Consider the following 16,917-nt stretch of genomic DNA (forward strand, 5'->3'; position numbering starts at 1 on the left):
TAATAAAAAATGAAAGGTCAATTTTCATCCTATTTATCTCATAATTCTTCCTAAAATATATATTATATAGATAATGTCGTAAGCTAACAATTAAGAAAGAATAAATAGAATATGGTAAAACAATACAAATATTTAGGAATATTGAATTGGGTATAATGGATAAAGTAGAAAAACAAAATATAATTTTGAATTAAAAATAATATTAAATTTGTCTATTAAAACTTGATATAAATTTAGTATTGTAAACGCATAAATATTTAATTGGATATATTGAATAAAAAATAACAAAGTAAAAAGATAGCTTTGACCCTATTTACTATATATATTGAACAAAATAAAAATAAAAATAAAATTGACCTGATTTACTTCTTCACCCCTACTGACTCCTACATGGTTCATGAACACTGAATTAACAAATTAATATGTTAAAATTATTCATATTCTCAACCTTAAAAAGACCTGTTGCATGTGTATAAAAATGAAATTGTTAAAAATAAAATAATAAACAATTCAAATAAATATTAAAAAGCACAAATAATTAAAACAATTAATTAGCTTTTATAAAAAAACATTTAAATTTCTCTTAAATTATCACTATTTATTCTTAATTAGTTGGTTTTATATTACATATAGATTTAATTTAAGCCTCACCTCCTCCCTTTTTCTGAAGTTTTTTCAACAATTAAAATTCTTTCTGCTATCATCCTCTACAAAACCCTACTTTTTTTAAAGAAAAGACTATCAAATAAACAATCATCCGTTCTTCTCGTAAACTATATAAAATATTTCCCTTTGTTTCTTTTTTCTCTTTTTCCTTATTAATACCAATGTTTTGTTGATCCTTTCTCTTTGGTTTGATCATTGCATTTTCTTTTTATTTGTTTTTTTGGGTTTATTTTTTTCCGTTTATCATAAATAGAAAAGACGATGAAGATGGCAACAGGCAGTGATGAGAGAAGTGAAGATGTAACAAAACCGGAGACATCCCCACCAAAGGAAAAGGCGTTGGGCTCTGTAGGAAACGTGAGCAAAAAAACGGACATGTTTCTAAGAGCCGATAAGATAGATTTCAAGAGCTGGGATTTGCAACTGGATAAGCACCTGAGCAGGGCCTTGTCCAGGGACAGGGGTATCTCAAGCACCATAGAGAAGGAAGAGTGGGAAATTGATTTGGCTAAACTTGATATAAGGAATGTCATAGCTCATGGAACTTATGGCACCGTTTACCGCGGCCTTTATGATACCCAAGATGTTGCAGGTATCTCTGTAGCCTGGTTTCTGAATCCATCTTTCTATCTTCTTGAATTATACTGATATAAAGATGTTATATGTAATTGGCCCTTGGAATGAACCTATCCATTTTAAGAGTAGAATATGATAATGTAGTAATAAATTCATACCTTTAGGTTACGATTTTAGGCCTAGGATCTTAGATATAAGATGGAATATTTTGTGTAATAAAAGGTCCATGCTTGATACTAGGAACTTGAGGTTTAGCCATAGGATGTGGCATCAATTCTAGTAACTCTGACCGTAAGTTTTATTGCTTCGAGGTATAACTTATACTAAAAAAAATTCCTCAAGAGTTTTGTTCTTTAAATGAAGGTGTAATAAAAGGCTTATGTTTCGGTAACTTTACTATCAGCAAAGAAAAACCTTGGACAGACTTGGGTAAATTTCATCCGTCTTGATGCTGCATAATGTCTAATCAAGCTCATGTGCAAGCGATAAAGCCATAGGGCTTTATCTTCAAAGAGTTATTTCAGTGGCTATTTCTTCTGTAACAGAACCCTCAGTCAAGAACTAGAGCTGCTTTGTCTCTTTACGTTTGCTTGGTATATCCAGCTTCACCTTATGCCGAGTTGCCATGGGGCTCTATAATTGCTTTATCTTCTAAAACTTATTTAGTTGGCATTAGTTAAACTTCTGAATTAAGTTCAGGTAATCTGAAACTTAAGTGTTACGAATGCAATCTTTTTTACTTTCTGATGCTTGGTTCTAACATGTGTCTAGGGGCAGTAATGTTAAACAATGGTCTCCATATGACTTGCTGCCTACTGCAACAGTAAAAATTAAAAAACAATCCTGCCCAAGCATGCTGAAATTCTAATTGCAAAAAGCTTTTAATTTTTCAGTGAAGGTATTTAATTGGGGGGAGGATGGGATTGCCACAGCTGCTGAAGCAGCTGCTATTCGGTCATCATTCTGCCAAGAGGTTGCCGTTTGGCATAAACTTGATCACCCAAATGTTACAAAGGTTAAATTAATTAATGTTTTTAGCTATGCCATGCATTTGGTTTCATTGGCGTCATGATCTGATATTAATAGCAGTTAAGTATGGAAAGATGGCTCACTTTTTGGTTCTCTCTGGCTCGCTCGCTTTCTTTCTTTCTTTTTTTTGGCTTCTTCTAGCGTTATTACTTCTATTCTGCTTGCCAATAAATTCCAATGTTCAAATCATTAATAAGCAGCTTCTTGCAGTTTATTGGAGCTTCAATGGGAACTTCCAACCTTAAGATACGAACCAAAGATGCAACAAGCCAGAATAATAGCGTTCTTCCTTCCAGTGCATGTTGTGTTGTTGTTGAGTACGTTGCAGGTGGGACGTTAAAGAATTATTTGATTAGAAACAGGAGGAAGAAACTAGCCTTTAAGGTTGTGATTCAAATTGCTTTGGACCTCTCCAGAGGGTGAGTAGTTTTTGAACTATATTAGGATTTCCAAAGTATTACTCTTTGTAAAAGTAATGAATGATTTTGGTTCACCATTTGTAGTTTGAGCTATCTTCATTCCAAAAAGATTGTGCACCGTGATGTCAAGACTGAAAATATGTTGCTAGATGCTCGTAGAATATTGAAAATTGCTGATTTTGGTGTTGCTCGAGTTGAAGCTCAGAACCCACAAGACATGACTGGGGAAACAGGCACTCTTGGTTACATGGCTCCAGAGGTATCCACTCCATTGTTGTGTTATTTGTTTCTCCAAATAATGGTGCAAAACTTTTCTGTTAAACTGCAACAACAATTGGGTCACCTAAATGCCTCAACACTCCTCCTTTGTTTTCTGCCTATCAGCTCCCTTTTCGAACCTAATGCAATGTCTTGTGTAGGTCCTCGATGGGAAACCTTACAATAGGAAATGCGATGTCTACAGCTTTGGTATATGCTTATGGGAAATATACTGCTGCGACATGCCTTATGCTAACCTTAGTTTTGCTGATTTTACATCAGCAGTAGTGCGACAGGTATGACTTAAAAACATCGTATCTTACATTATGGATGAATTTGAAACATCACATCGATATATATCTGGTATAAAATGGGGCTTTAATATGTATTTATATCTTGCATTATGGATGTCTACTCCTGATGTTGCAGAATTTACGACCAGAAATTCCGAGATGTTGCCCGAGTGCATTGGCAAGCATAATGCGAAAATGTTGGGATCCACATCCCGAAAGACGTCCTGACATGGATGAGGTGGTGAGATCGCTAGAGGCTATAGAAACAAGAAAGGGAGGTGGCATGATACCTGACGACCAAGCTTCCGGCTGTTTCTGTTTCTCTGCCCGAGGCCCTTGATATTTTGTTACCCTCAATTCATTTTTTCTTTTGCCCGTACATATGCACAGTGCACTTAAATTTTAAGCTCTACTTGGTCCTCTTTCAATAACGAGGTCATTGATCTCATTTGCGCACATGAACATGACACCAACCATGGAGAACCTGTTGATGAATGCTTCTACCTAATCATGCATGTTTCTTACATGTATATATCTAAAGGTCTATATTTCGTACATACATGATTCCTTTTTTATTATAGCATGAAGGAAGAAAGAGATAATTTTGTGGTACATAAAAATGAACTCAAATTTAATCGATTTTGGTTCATGTAATTTTAATTAGTTTGTCAGAAAAAGAAATCTGTTTGAGCTTAGCCTCACAAAATTGGTGATCAGATTAATTTTGTTTGACGAGGGAGACGGTCAATTTAGTTTAAAATCTTAGAACTTGTGTGAAAATTTGATCTATAAATTTGTATATATATTTTTATGAATTAGTATGTATTATTTTTTTATTTTCCCTATGGAAATCGACTTTTGGAGATACATTAATAATTGAAATAAATAAATAAATATTAACGTACACCATAAGATATTATAAATGATTGAAATTTAATAATTTAATAAATAAAGTTTATATTTGGTATATATGAAAAAACCTCCTAATATCCTAACCCAAATTTATTGGATTATTGAAATTATGGATATCCATATCAATCATCATTAGGTGGCCCGCAAAAGCTCCCGTTACCATAATCCCTCCACGACTGATGCTATCAAAATAATAGTTCCCTCACTCTGGTTAAGCAAGGAGCTCATGCTGTAAGTTAAAAACAACAACTCAGGTTAATAAATAATAATAACACAAATCTTTGTTCCCAAAATTTTTTATTTCACCATTTTCGTTTTCAGAGAGTTTTGGAGTCAGATTTGGTTGGAAAAGGTGTCCATCATAGCTCACGAATATGCACCTACCTGATTGCCCTTTTACTGAACTTACTTCGCAGAGGTCAGGCACAAATACATAGCATGCACAACCAAATACTCGACAATGACTTACCGTAGACTTGATTTTCCAAAGTCTCGTACAGTGCCGTGAAACCGAGCTTTGCTTGCGGTAGTCGATTGATAACATAAGCAGTCGTTTTTTTTTTTAACTCTGCCCAAAAACGTGGTGGCACATTCTTTCTTAGCATGTAACGTCCTTTGGCAAGTCTCTGTCAAGTGTCAATTATTTCGCTGTGCAATCCAATTTTGTTGCGAGGTCGCTGGGCATGTCAGTTGTCTTCATATATTGCTTTGTTGTAGGAACCCCGTAAACTCTTTGGACATATGTTCTCCTCCGTTATTACTACGGAGATATCATAAACTTTGATTAAGTTCTTATTGACCAGAATTTTAAATTTTTTAAATTTTAATAAAGCTTTTGATTTTTCTTTCATAAAGTCTACCCACACATATTACCTGAATCCATTAATTGATGGCTGCTTTATTGGTCTGAACGCATTAAAGTGCACCAACTCCATTGGAACTTTAGCTGCCTTTCCATTCTCATCTTAAATTTAATACATAAATATATATATATATATATAACTAAAATATCATACTTTAAAATGTTTTTAAGTGTAAATCTAAAAAATATATAAAAAACTTCTTAAAAAATGAAAATTCATAATTTATTTTTAAAAATTATATAAAGCTATAATTATGCGAAAGATTCTTGAAATTTTAAAGTGTTCATAAAATTCTAAAAAAAGTAAAAATGTTGCCACAAATTTCAAAAAAAAAAAACTAAAAATTTGATATTTTTCTATTAACTATTACAAATTGCTCCATAAATTATCCATATTCACAATCTAAATCAATTCATCATTGCTTCCTCTTTTGATGCGGATTGCATTATTATTATTTTTTGGTAAATAAAAACAGCACTGATTATAATAACAAACTTAAAATTCAAACCTCCGCACAACTTGAGAAGGTTCGAAGAACACCTGAATACTTATGGATCTTATAGCAACATACTTGGCCATAAGATTTGAAATTGCATTGTGAACTCTCGAAATGTGACAGTTACGTACTTTCCAATTCCTCTGTATATGCTTATGAATGGTCCGTAATTATATAATATGACTATCAATAGATTTACCAGCTAAATTTAATTCCACTAACAGAGCATTATCAGATTCAAGCTCAACCTGTCGATAACCTTGTCCCAAGCTAGCTGAAGCCCTTATAACATTGACCTCGCTTCCATCCTGAACACTTTATCTTTCCCTAATGTCATCGAATAACCATATAACTAGTTACCATCAGCATCTTTAATGACTCCCCCAATCGTAGTCGAGTTAGAGCTAAGTGAAACTACACCATCTATATTAAGCTTAACCCATCCACTCTTCGAAGCTGACCATTTTGAGTTAGTAGCCATAGATCCCGAATGAAACATAGCCATCGAGGGTGGAGAGTAACTTCTCGTTCAATTAATACCTGTATTTACTACATCCTAAACAGAGCTATGACTACCGAACAACACAAATATATTTTTATTTTTCCATAATAGCTAACAAACTATAGGAAATAACATTTGCTAGTCAATTTTATGACTACCACAATTCCCTATGTTCTGTAAGTTCCAAACAACCCATGCATCAAAAGGTAAGGAAAAGAATAACACCTGCTCATAAGTTGGTACAATTGAAGTTCAGACTGCCCATGGAAACGGGCAATCTCTAACGGCTTGTAACTCAGTCTTAAGGGTAAAATTGCATCGCGGACATTAGCCCTCACAAACCATAAGTCTCCTAACTCTCTCCTCATTAGTTAACAGTTTGGTTTTTCACATTAGCCAAATGAACACTCTAACTCGCTGAGGGACCTTGGCCTTCCAAAATAACTTCTAGACATCAGAGTTATCATCCGAACCTAATTGGTACATAACTCTATAGGTTTCTGTCATGGAAAAGGTATTTCTAGTCGCCCATCTCCACAATAAACGATCATTTCCCGCATCCAGTGAAGGAGGCAATATCAAAGCTATTTGCATCACAATTGGGTCCGGTAGGAGGCTTCTAAAACAATTCCAATCCTAATTCCCAAACTCATCGACTAAATCACAAACTCACAAAGTGTCATATGGTTACTCAGATCCCACATAGAAATTCCTTAGAGGACCTACATGATAAATCCAATTGTCGTTCCAAAAATTTGTCAAGGCTCCATCCCCAATAGTCCAATAAACATTTTTCACCACATCCCGCCAAACCCTCATCAAAGACCTCCATGTATAGGAACAATTACTCTTATAAATAGAATTCAGTAGCACTTTACAAATCTTGTTATTATTCCTCACAATCTTGACCCATAAGTCATCAGTCTTGGTTAACAAAAGAAAACCAAATTTCAAAAGGAATAACTTGTTCTGAAAAACTAACCTTCTTATACCCAAGCCCCTAACCTCAATCAAACAGCAACAATTATCCTATTTTACGAGGGCCGATTTCCTATCCTCAGAAGAGGATCTCCAAACAAAATTGCAGGCCAACGTTTCAATCTTACCACACATAGTTATAGGAATACGAACTGTAGATATAAAATAATTAGGAATAGATAGCGATACTGACTTAGCTAACATAATTCTACCTGCTAGTAATAGTTTTTTTTAATCTCTGACCCATTGAGTTTATTACGGATCTTATTCACCAAAAACTCAAAAGTGCCAATTTCAACTCTCTTATGAATAATCGAAAGACTAAGGTACATCCTCAAGTCATCCACACGTCCATATCCCACCTTTCTGTATATATCTAAAGCAACATTTTTCGACACATTAGGCGAGAAAAAAAATAGAGATTTGTTTTTATTCACTTTTTGTCCCAAGAAATGATAGAAAGTATTCAAAATATCATTTCTCACTTCAGCTTACTTTGGATCCGCTTCACCAAATAGCATTAGATCATTAGTAAAAAATAAATGTGATCAAGTTAGACCTCCCCTAGATAGAACCAGATGCCTTTACCTCCAATTGTTCACTGTTTTATTAATTAAATGCCCCAATCTCTCCATACATAAAACAAATAAGGAGATAATGGGTCTCCTTGTCGTAACCTCCTAAAAGGCCTAAATTCATCAGTGATCATACCATTTCAGAGGACCTAAAACGTAGTTGAAGACACACAATTCATTATAATTGTGATCAACATGGGTGGCAACCCTGCTTCTGAAAGTGTATCCCTCAAGAAGCCCCAACTAATTCTATCATATGCCTTTTTTAGATCAATTTTTAAAATCATCCCCGATTTTTTTCCTTTAAAATTCCTTAGAGAATGTATCACCTCCTAAGCAATAATAATATTGTTTAAAATGCTTCTACCCATCATAAAGCTAGCTTGATTTTGTTTAGTAAGCCTCGACATTAATGGTTGCAATCTATTAACAAATGACTTGGTGATTATCTTATATAAAATCGTACAACGGCTAATTGGACGAAATTGAATGATACTTTCCAAACTATTAACCTTAGGGATTAGAACAAGTAGAATTTTATTAATCTTATGGTCCACTGGACAACCCCAAACACTTGTCACACCATCGAACAAACTGAAGGTCCAATGGTATCCCACTAAGTTTGAAAAAACTTAACGTGGGAACTACCAACACCTGGAGCCTTAAGCAAAACCATACAGAAGACTGCATTATGGATCTCTAAATTTGTGATCTACATCTCAAGACTACCCTTTTCCACTAGTGATAAGTCTTGGAAATGACCTCTGCAAGGCAGTAACCCATCAATTGAATAATTTAAGGCAAAAAGACTCTTATAAAAATCCACAACATGCTATTCCAGAATAACAAGATCAGAACACTAATCAACCCCATATACCTTAAGGCCTTCAATTTTGTTCCTTCTACATCTGGCAAAAGTCATTCCATGGAAGTATTTGGTATTTATATCTCCATTCATAAGCTAAACTAACTGAGATTTCTGGAACCATAAGAGCTTCTTATGCTTCAAGACTTTCTTCAAAGCTTGTCAAAATTAATCTCCCAAATACGAAAATTTTCACTCAACCTTAACTCCAACAAGCTCTGTACTTTCTTTAGCTCGTAAATCAATTGTATTTTCCGGCTAAAGATGTTACCGTAGACATGCTTGTTCTAATCTTGGACCTTAACCCAAAATTGCTCCAGCATATTCACCATGGAATTTTCAGAATTCCAATTGTTACTAATCAACATCCTAAACTCAGAGTGAAGCATCCAATTATCAAGACACCGAAAAGGTCTTGTCCCCCCACCCGTTGAGGTTTAAGGGACACTAAAATTAGATGGTGACCAGATTTTAACCGATATAAATTTTGAATCAAACAATCAGGCGCAAACATATCAAAATTATAATTCCCTAGAGCTCGATCCAAACGATGAGATAACCTTCCTCTACTCCATGTAAATCGATACCCATAACAACCTAAATTTCGAAATTCATTATTGAACAGAAAATCCTAAAAATAAGCACATACATTCCTAGATGTACGTGCCACCTTTCATTTCAGACACATCTAGGATCAAATTAAAATCACCAACAATGAGCCAACGCTCAACACATGATTCAACGACAGAATTCAAATAATCCCACAACATACGCGTATTATTCCTCTAGGGACTAGCATAAACAGCCAAACAAAAAAACATTGACGAAACTTGGCCATTACCAATTCACATGTGTACAGCTTGAGAATGTAACCCCAAAATTTCAACATTAATAATATTATTCCAGAAAATCTAAATACCAGCAAAGAAACCATTCGCCTCAATTCTACAAGAGTTCGAATACCCCAATTTCCTAAGAACTCTATTAGTACGAAAGCCACTTATCTGGGTTTCAAATAAATAGATAAAATGTCAGCACTAAACTCACGTTTATATTTAGATATAAATTTGTGGAAACGGGGGTGACCCGTTCCCTGAGAATTTTAAAAAATTAAATTCACATCCATAAATTATAAAAAGACGATTTCAAACATCAGTCACAAAACACGAGCATTGGCAGTTTACCCTAACATCATGATTAGAAACCTCTGCCAAACTCTCACCCTCCGCTAAGGAAAGAAACTCCACACCCGACTACTCCAAAGTCTGGTGTAAATTACCCACAATACCCTCTACGGCCGATAATAAATCCAAGATAAGTTGCCTATTGTAGCCCGATTTACCATCAGGAGGTTTCCTTTTGTTAAAGCTATCTCCTAAACCCGATACCGTGTGACTCTGTCTCAATAGCTCGAAAGGTTGTATGCTTTAATTTATCCATATTGGGCTTCAGAGAAACACTTTTAAATTTTTTTGACCCAAAACACCATCATTACCCACACAGTCCAACAAAGCACCCATACCAGACCCACTAGCATTCTTCTTTAAGACAAACCCAACTCCACCATTATTGGGCTTCAACACTCTTCCAATAGACTTAAGCCCAAAATTTTCATTAACCCCTTTACCCTTAACCCCAACTTCCCTATCAGTTGCCTCTAAAACTTTTCTTATCGAATAAATCTCACATTTCCTTCCTTTCATCACCGTTTCATTCCTAGTTGATATCATTGTCGGATTTTCCTCTAAAATAGTAACCCAAGTCGATTCACTCACCACGTGATTGTCAACCCTTGTCTCATTCTTTTGACCTCCAACACGACAAACCTTGAACCCCCTAAACGATCGTTACCACTGACGCCTCTTCCTTTCAATGAACCACGTGGTTTCCCCCTCTATCGTCGCTTAACCAACATCCAAGGACCAAGCGCCTTTTTCTCTACCCTAGTTTGTAGACCCGATTTCTCAATTCCCGAGCAGCCAGAAATAATCGCATCCTCCGCCATAGTTAATTTGTTTCCAGTGCATAACTACGAACTATGACCATAAAGCCTGCACGAAAAACAAATGTTAGGTAACCCTTTATACTCAACTTTTTGAATCCTACCATTGATTTTAATTTTCGAAACCAATGGTTTTGTCAGATCCACACTAACATTCAATCTAGTGAACCCCCCTCTGGCTATCGCAATCAGTCTGAGAATTGATATGAAAAATCGGTCCAATCATACTTCTGATAGCCCTAAGCAGAAAATCAGAATAAAATCCTTTAGAGAACTCTAGTAATTGGATCCAAACTACCTGAGTGTCCACCTCACTGTTGATTGTAGAGAAATCGGCTAGCCAGGTTTTCACCGACAGATACTGACTAAAAACCACCCAACGACCACCTAAAAACACCATTATCACATAGAACAGACACCTTGTTGAGTAAGGTTCCATTCACTGTCTTCGTCATCACATCCTCATCTTGTAGCTCGAAATCTTCTTCTGAAACCAATATCAATTTAGCCTTATACAAATCATTGGCCACATTACGCTCAAAGTCAACCAACGTTTTGAAAATTACACTCAAAGTGACTATTTTGATAATTTACCTTACAAATAATAATTAGCTAAAATTTTCAAGATAAATATGTTACTACCCAGGATCAAACTAGGAACATTTAGTGTGTAAGATTAATGTGATAAATGAATCATATAAAATCACTTAATTCTAAAAATTCATTAAGAGTAAATAAATATCATCAAACTAGTCATGTATATCATGAATGTTTTTTTTCCTTTTTTTCTTCTTCTTTCTTGTGATACTTGTGAAGTTAACAAACGTTTCAGTCAATAAGCCAAATAATTTCTTTGGCACAATTCAAGGCCTTCTAACATCATGCCTTCCTCCTTCAAAGACATTTTTTTCAATATAAGTGAGTGTTATATGTTTTTAGCATGGTAGTAATAATAAAATGATGAAAAACTACAAAGATATACATAAAATGGATAACCAATCTAGCAAAAAATAGAAATTGTGCTCTAACATAGGATAAGGGCAAACAACAAAAAAAGATAAGCAGAAAAAGCACATGAATTTACTTAATTTGTTCATTACCAAGTGAAGAAAGAAGGAAAGGACCATATAATGGCTAGTCGTACAATCATAGGATTTTAGGTGTCATCATTAATTTTGTAATTTTCATAAGATGAAAATAAAAATTTACTAATAATTAGATAATTAATGGTAAAATTTATACAAATATATTTAAAGAATAATGATCTGACGGCTCACACTAACATCTGTTAGCAAATTAATGGAAGCCTCATTTAAATAGTTAATTTCAAATAATTGAATAGTTACTTTTATAATTTAATGATTAAAATGTAAACTGTTTGAAATAAAAAAACATATATTTAATTTTTTTTGAAAAAATAAATATAAAGTTTAGTAAATAATAATAATAATGGACCCCAATCCAATAAGCCACCGTCGTATTCTTCACTTCTGAGTCTTCCACTCCTCAGTTGTTGTCTGGCCCTCTCTTCTCTTCATTCATTTTTCTTCTCTTTTTGGTCTGTTATATCTTCGACTTCTCCAGCAGAAAATGCTTAATTAGTGTAACACCAAAGAAAACAAGATGGGGGAAATGTCCAACTGGACTTTTTTGGATTTCGCTTTCAGCTTGTTGAAGATAAATTATTAATGCAAATTAAAAAAGACTGCAACTTCCTTTGCTCCCTTTCTTGTTTTCTGTTCATTCCCTAAGGGAACAGAGGAATGCCCTTCTCTAGTTCTCTTGCATCTCTTTTGCTATCATTCAAAATTAAACCATTTGTATCTTCCATTATTTTCAGCGCTAAGCTTGAACTTTCCCACCCGTTTCTTTTAAAGCCCTGTTTTCAAGATTGTTTTTTGTCTTTTGTACGTTTTCTATTTGTCTTTGTTTATGTTTTTTAAAACGGCAATAACATGTCATAGTTGAGCCAAAAGGAGCAACTTCACTGAATCATAATAATTTCTGCTTGGAAAGGCTATATGAAAGCTATGGCACAATGAGAGATGGGAACACTAAGAAGGAGCAAGGTTATATTGAGACAAGCCAAAAACCCATTTGATTCTTCTGTCATTTTTTGTAAGGTATGAGATAGCTGTTTATGTTAAGTGTATTTCCCTGATGAAGATTTCATGGCCCAAGACATTGATCAAGAAGTGGTTGAACATCAAGAGTAAAGCTGAGGACTTTCATGCTAATGATATTGATTATGAAGGTGGCTTTTAATTCTGTTTTAGTCTTTCTTTTCTGAAAGTGAAAAATGGCTTGATTTTAGATTCTTTGTGCCCGGACATTGGGGTTATTCTACTTCTATGATTTTACTCTTTGTTTTATACAAAAATGTATCTTTTTTTTGTTCTTAATTTTGAGTGGCTTGATGCTTTCCTTTGGCAGTTCAAGATCTGGAATTTGTTTTCTTCTCTTTTGCTTTATTTTTTTTACGGTGTTTGCGGATAGAGTGAAAGAGAAAGATGAGCTTTAACAACTTTATATGGTGTTTTCTTTTTCAGATGTTGATGAACATTGGAGACGCAACTTCTCTGAGAGGGAGGCGTGCACCATCAAGAAAAGTAGAACAGGTTCCTGATTGCTTTGGACCACCATCTCTCTTTAATCTCCCTTTTCCCAAAAATTTTAATAAAAACCCAACGTTTAGAACTTAATATTATTTCAATCTGTTCCGTTTTTCTTCTATGCAAAATTTTCTAATTAGTTACATGGATGCTAGAGAGATTGAGCAAGAGGTATTCTGATCGAGTTCCACTAAGTAAGATTGACCTTGATGGCTCACAAGCTATAGATGTGCATAATTATAGGTATATATATGTTGCATCCTTAATTGACTTCTGGTTTTGAGTTGTGTTGTTGAATAAGTAATTTTTGGTTCTATATGTGCGCAGGGTCTTTGTAGCTACATGGAATGTAGCTGGGAAATCTCCTCCTAGTTATTTGAATCTCGAAGATTGGCTTCATACCTCTCCTCCTGCTGACATTTATGTTCTCGGGTATGTCAAACTAGTCCAGGTTTCTTCTACATCTCAAGTCTCTTGGAAAAACTAGTTTGATGATGGTAACTAAAGCCTCTATGATCCTTTAATTTGGCCTTTTAGGTTTCAAGAAATCATTCCTTTAAATGCTGGTAATGTTTTGGGCACTGAAGACAATGGACCGGCTAGGAAATGGCTAGCTCTCATTAGGAAGACCCTGAATAGTCTTCCCAGCACCAGTGGTGGATGCCATACACCTTCACCTTCACTAATACCAGATCCACCTGTAGAATTGGATGCTGACTTTGAAGGATCGACAAGGCAGAGAGCTTCATCTTTCTTCCACCGACAATCATTTCAATCCTTGAGTCATAGCAAGATGGAGATGTCACAAGCCCGGCTTGATCATCGGTTCAGTGTTTGTGATCGTGTTATCTTTGGGCATAGACCAAGTGATTACGATCCTAGTTTCAGATGGGGTTCCTCTATCTCTGATGACGAGAATGAACATGGGGATTCACCAGGTAACACTCAGTATTCGCAACATTCTCCAATGTCCTGTGGTGGATTTTTCTCGGTGGAGGAAAGCAATAGACAGATGGGGCATTCAAGGTATTCTTTGGTAGCCAGCAAACAAATGGTGGGGATATTTCTAACCGTATGGGTGAAGAGTGATCTTAGAGATGATGTGCACAGCATGAAAGTATCCTGTGTTGGCAGAGGATTGATGGGTTATCTTGGAAACAAGGTACATTTTTGCCTTATGAAACTTTCTCTGATTTGAGAATATTTGTTGAACTTGGAATAAGGAGGCATACTCATTCTCGGATGTTCCAGGGTTCCATTTCTATTAGCATGTGTTTGCATCAAACCAGCTTTTGCTTCATCTGTAGTCATTTAACCTCTGGGCAAAAGGAAGGTGATGAACTGCGAAGAAACTCTGATGTTATGGAGATCCTCAGAAAGACAAGATTTCCCAGGGTTCATGGAATGGGGGATGACAATTCTCCCCAAATGATTCTGGAACATGAGTAAGCCTTTATATGTTAAATTTGGATTCTATTCATGCTTGTCAGATTAAGATACTGCATTGTTTTGCCAGAAATTTAGTCTTAGCCTTTGGTATAAATTGCAAGTTTTAAATGTCTTGGCATAGTCGCATCATATGGCTTGGGGATTTGAATTATCGGATTGCTCTGTCATACCGTTTTGCGAAGGCTCTAGTTGAGATGTGCAATTGGAAAGCGCTGCTAGAGAATGACCAGGCATGTTATACTTGATACATTTTCATGTCCAATTCTCAAGGAGCTTTGCACTGCTCTCAATTTAATTCCTATGAGACTTACACATTGATGGTTTTCCAGCTTCGTATAGAGCAAAGACGGGGCCATGTTTTTAAGGGATGGAGTGAAGGAAGAATATATTTCCCTCCCACATACAAGTATTCAAATAATTCAGACAGATATGCTGGGGAGGACCAGCACCCAAGGGAGAAGAGAAGAACTCCCGCATGGTAATCTCCCTATTTACCTTCTTTTAGGCAATTGGAGGAACTTTTATGTTTATGAGAAGAAATTGTCACATAAATTTGCTTTTATAAAGAACTGATATTTGTGAAGGTGTGACCGTATACTGTGGTATGGAAGAGGCCTCTGTCAGTTATCTTATGTTCGTGGGGAGTCAAAGTTCTCAGATCATAGGCCTGTTTATAGTGTATTTTCAGCAGAGGTTGTGTCTATTAACCAAAGCCGAATCTGGAAAAACTCGAGTTGTTCCAGTGCCAGGATCGAGGTTGAAGAGCTGCTGCCACCATCACATGGATACACAGAACTCAGCTTCTTTTGACATAATTTCTACCAATCCATATTGTATGATACATGCTTGAGGAAAATGAGACAGGACATGTTAGTAATACATAAAAGGTTTCATGAAGAAAGTATAATTCTCTCCTCAATTAGCCGGGTACTGCAGCTGTAAATAATGCCTTTTTACCCTGTTAAAAGTGTTTGATCAACTTGAGAATATCTGCTGCTTTTTCTAATCCATTGATTACTGCTTCATTTTACAGGTGGGATGCCCTATGGAATCTGTACCTCGGCGGCAATAACAACGAACTTGCGGCTGCAGTCCAGAGGAAGGTTGGTCCGTCCTTTTGATAGTTTGTATCTAATTTCTCATCCTAAATTCATTTGTCTGATTACTTTGTACATGACTTCTCCCCATTGCAACAGGTACAAATTGTATATTGTCAATAATTCCCATCTCCATATGTTCGCGGCATATCATTGCCTCACCTCAAATTAAATGCCTAGGAGCTAAAAAGGAAAAAAGTCCAGCTTCGAAACGGCATCCATGACCTAGTTGTTACTGTGTCCTTTTCCAAATTCCATCGGGAACCCTTTATTTATTGATATTTCTTGAACATGTCGAAAACAAAATAAAATACAGGGTAATAATGGATTACTTTACCATCATATTTGGTAATTGACATGTCTCTCAACGTGAAGATTTTTGACTTGTGAGATCAGTTTATGAGCGTAGAACTAGAAGTTTCATTGCTCCTAGGCTACACTTGAGAGTCCCTTTTGTAAATTGCAGCAAAACTAGGAGTTCCAAATAAATAAATAAAGAAAAGAAAAGGATGAAATTGCATTATCAGTTTGTCATTTCCACTTTGTAGAAGATAAAATTCCTTGTAATGTGATGGGTGCTAGTTTGTTTGATTATTCTGTGCAATGAAAATTGCCCCTTGGGGTAATATATATGCGTATATACCGAATGTAAATTGGAATTTTAATTAACAAATTACTTAATTCACAAGTGACCATGCCTTTTCCAAAAGACTCTGATCTAATCTATTAATGTCTTTTTTTTTAAGACAAATGAATCCCAATAAAAACCCGAAACCTACTCTCATTCAAGAGGCAAATTTATGGTTTCAAATTTCAACAGATCCCTACTTCAGCTATTATCATCACCAAGCATTGAAGGCATTCAACTGTGAATGCTAATTTTGAAGTAATATGTGGTGCTTAGCTTAGGTTGGGTGTAACTTTTAGACTAAACCAACCCTTAGGAAACTGTCAGAAGCAAAAAATAAAAATAAAATTATGAAACTGAAGGTGTAATAATTTCTTCCTTATTTATTTGTATTTATAATTTTTCTAATACAAACATTTATTTTTTTACATTTAAAATATTTTTATTAATTTTTTTTACAAAATAGTTACATTAAAATTCAAATTTTCGATAATGGAATTTCAAATGTAAATCAAAAGCATGAATAAAACTTCTTGTGATAATATAAAGAGAAAAATTCATAGAAGAAAATTGGCATTCCTTGCTAATATTTCTAGCTTATTTTCTATGATGCTCACTTTAATGCTATCCACGTAATGATTAATGTGATCGGGGTGGATCACCAAACTGGTCTAAATGTATAGCATTTAACCACTCG

General features: G+C 35.1%; 2 protein-coding genes across 3 annotated transcripts; both read left to right on the plus strand.

Annotated features, from left to right (window-relative positions):
- The first annotated feature begins 770 nt into the window (after positions 1-770).
- Positions 771-3,834, plus strand: LOC105803131 (serine/threonine-protein kinase STY13). The gene is made up of 6 exons (XM_012635143.2): positions 771-1,258; positions 2,136-2,257; positions 2,482-2,690; positions 2,775-2,949; positions 3,110-3,244; positions 3,378-3,834. Exons 1-6 carry the CDS (start codon positions 928-930, stop codon positions 3,579-3,581), a joined length of 1,176 nt encoding a protein of 391 aa, XP_012490597.1. The 5' UTR covers positions 771-927; the 3' UTR covers positions 3,582-3,834.
- An 8,087-nt stretch (positions 3,835-11,921) lies between these two features.
- On the plus strand, positions 11,922-16,186 carry LOC105803130 (type I inositol polyphosphate 5-phosphatase 4). 2 transcript variants are annotated; one of them, XM_052623100.1, is made up of 11 exons: positions 11,922-12,688; positions 12,984-13,052; positions 13,187-13,289; positions 13,374-13,478; positions 13,584-14,208; positions 14,298-14,491; positions 14,617-14,725; positions 14,825-14,973; positions 15,080-15,422; positions 15,529-15,598; positions 15,692-16,186. In XM_052623100.1, the coding sequence occupies exons 1-9, from the start codon at positions 12,595-12,597 to the stop codon at positions 15,303-15,305; spliced, it is 1,674 nt and encodes a 557-aa protein (XP_052479060.1). In that variant the 5' UTR covers positions 11,922-12,594; the 3' UTR covers positions 15,306-15,422; positions 15,529-15,598; positions 15,692-16,186. The 2 variants fall into 2 exon arrangements, with proteins under 2 accessions (XP_052479060.1, XP_052479061.1); XM_052623101.1 differs by having other exon boundaries at positions 11,923-12,688; positions 13,202-13,289.
- Positions 16,187-16,917: the final 731 nt, after the last annotated feature.

The sequence above is a fragment of the Gossypium raimondii genome, chromosome 11 (assembly GCF_025698545.1).
Source record: "Gossypium raimondii isolate GPD5lz chromosome 11, ASM2569854v1, whole genome shotgun sequence".
Taxonomy (NCBI): Eukaryota; Viridiplantae; Streptophyta; class Magnoliopsida; order Malvales; family Malvaceae; genus Gossypium; species Gossypium raimondii.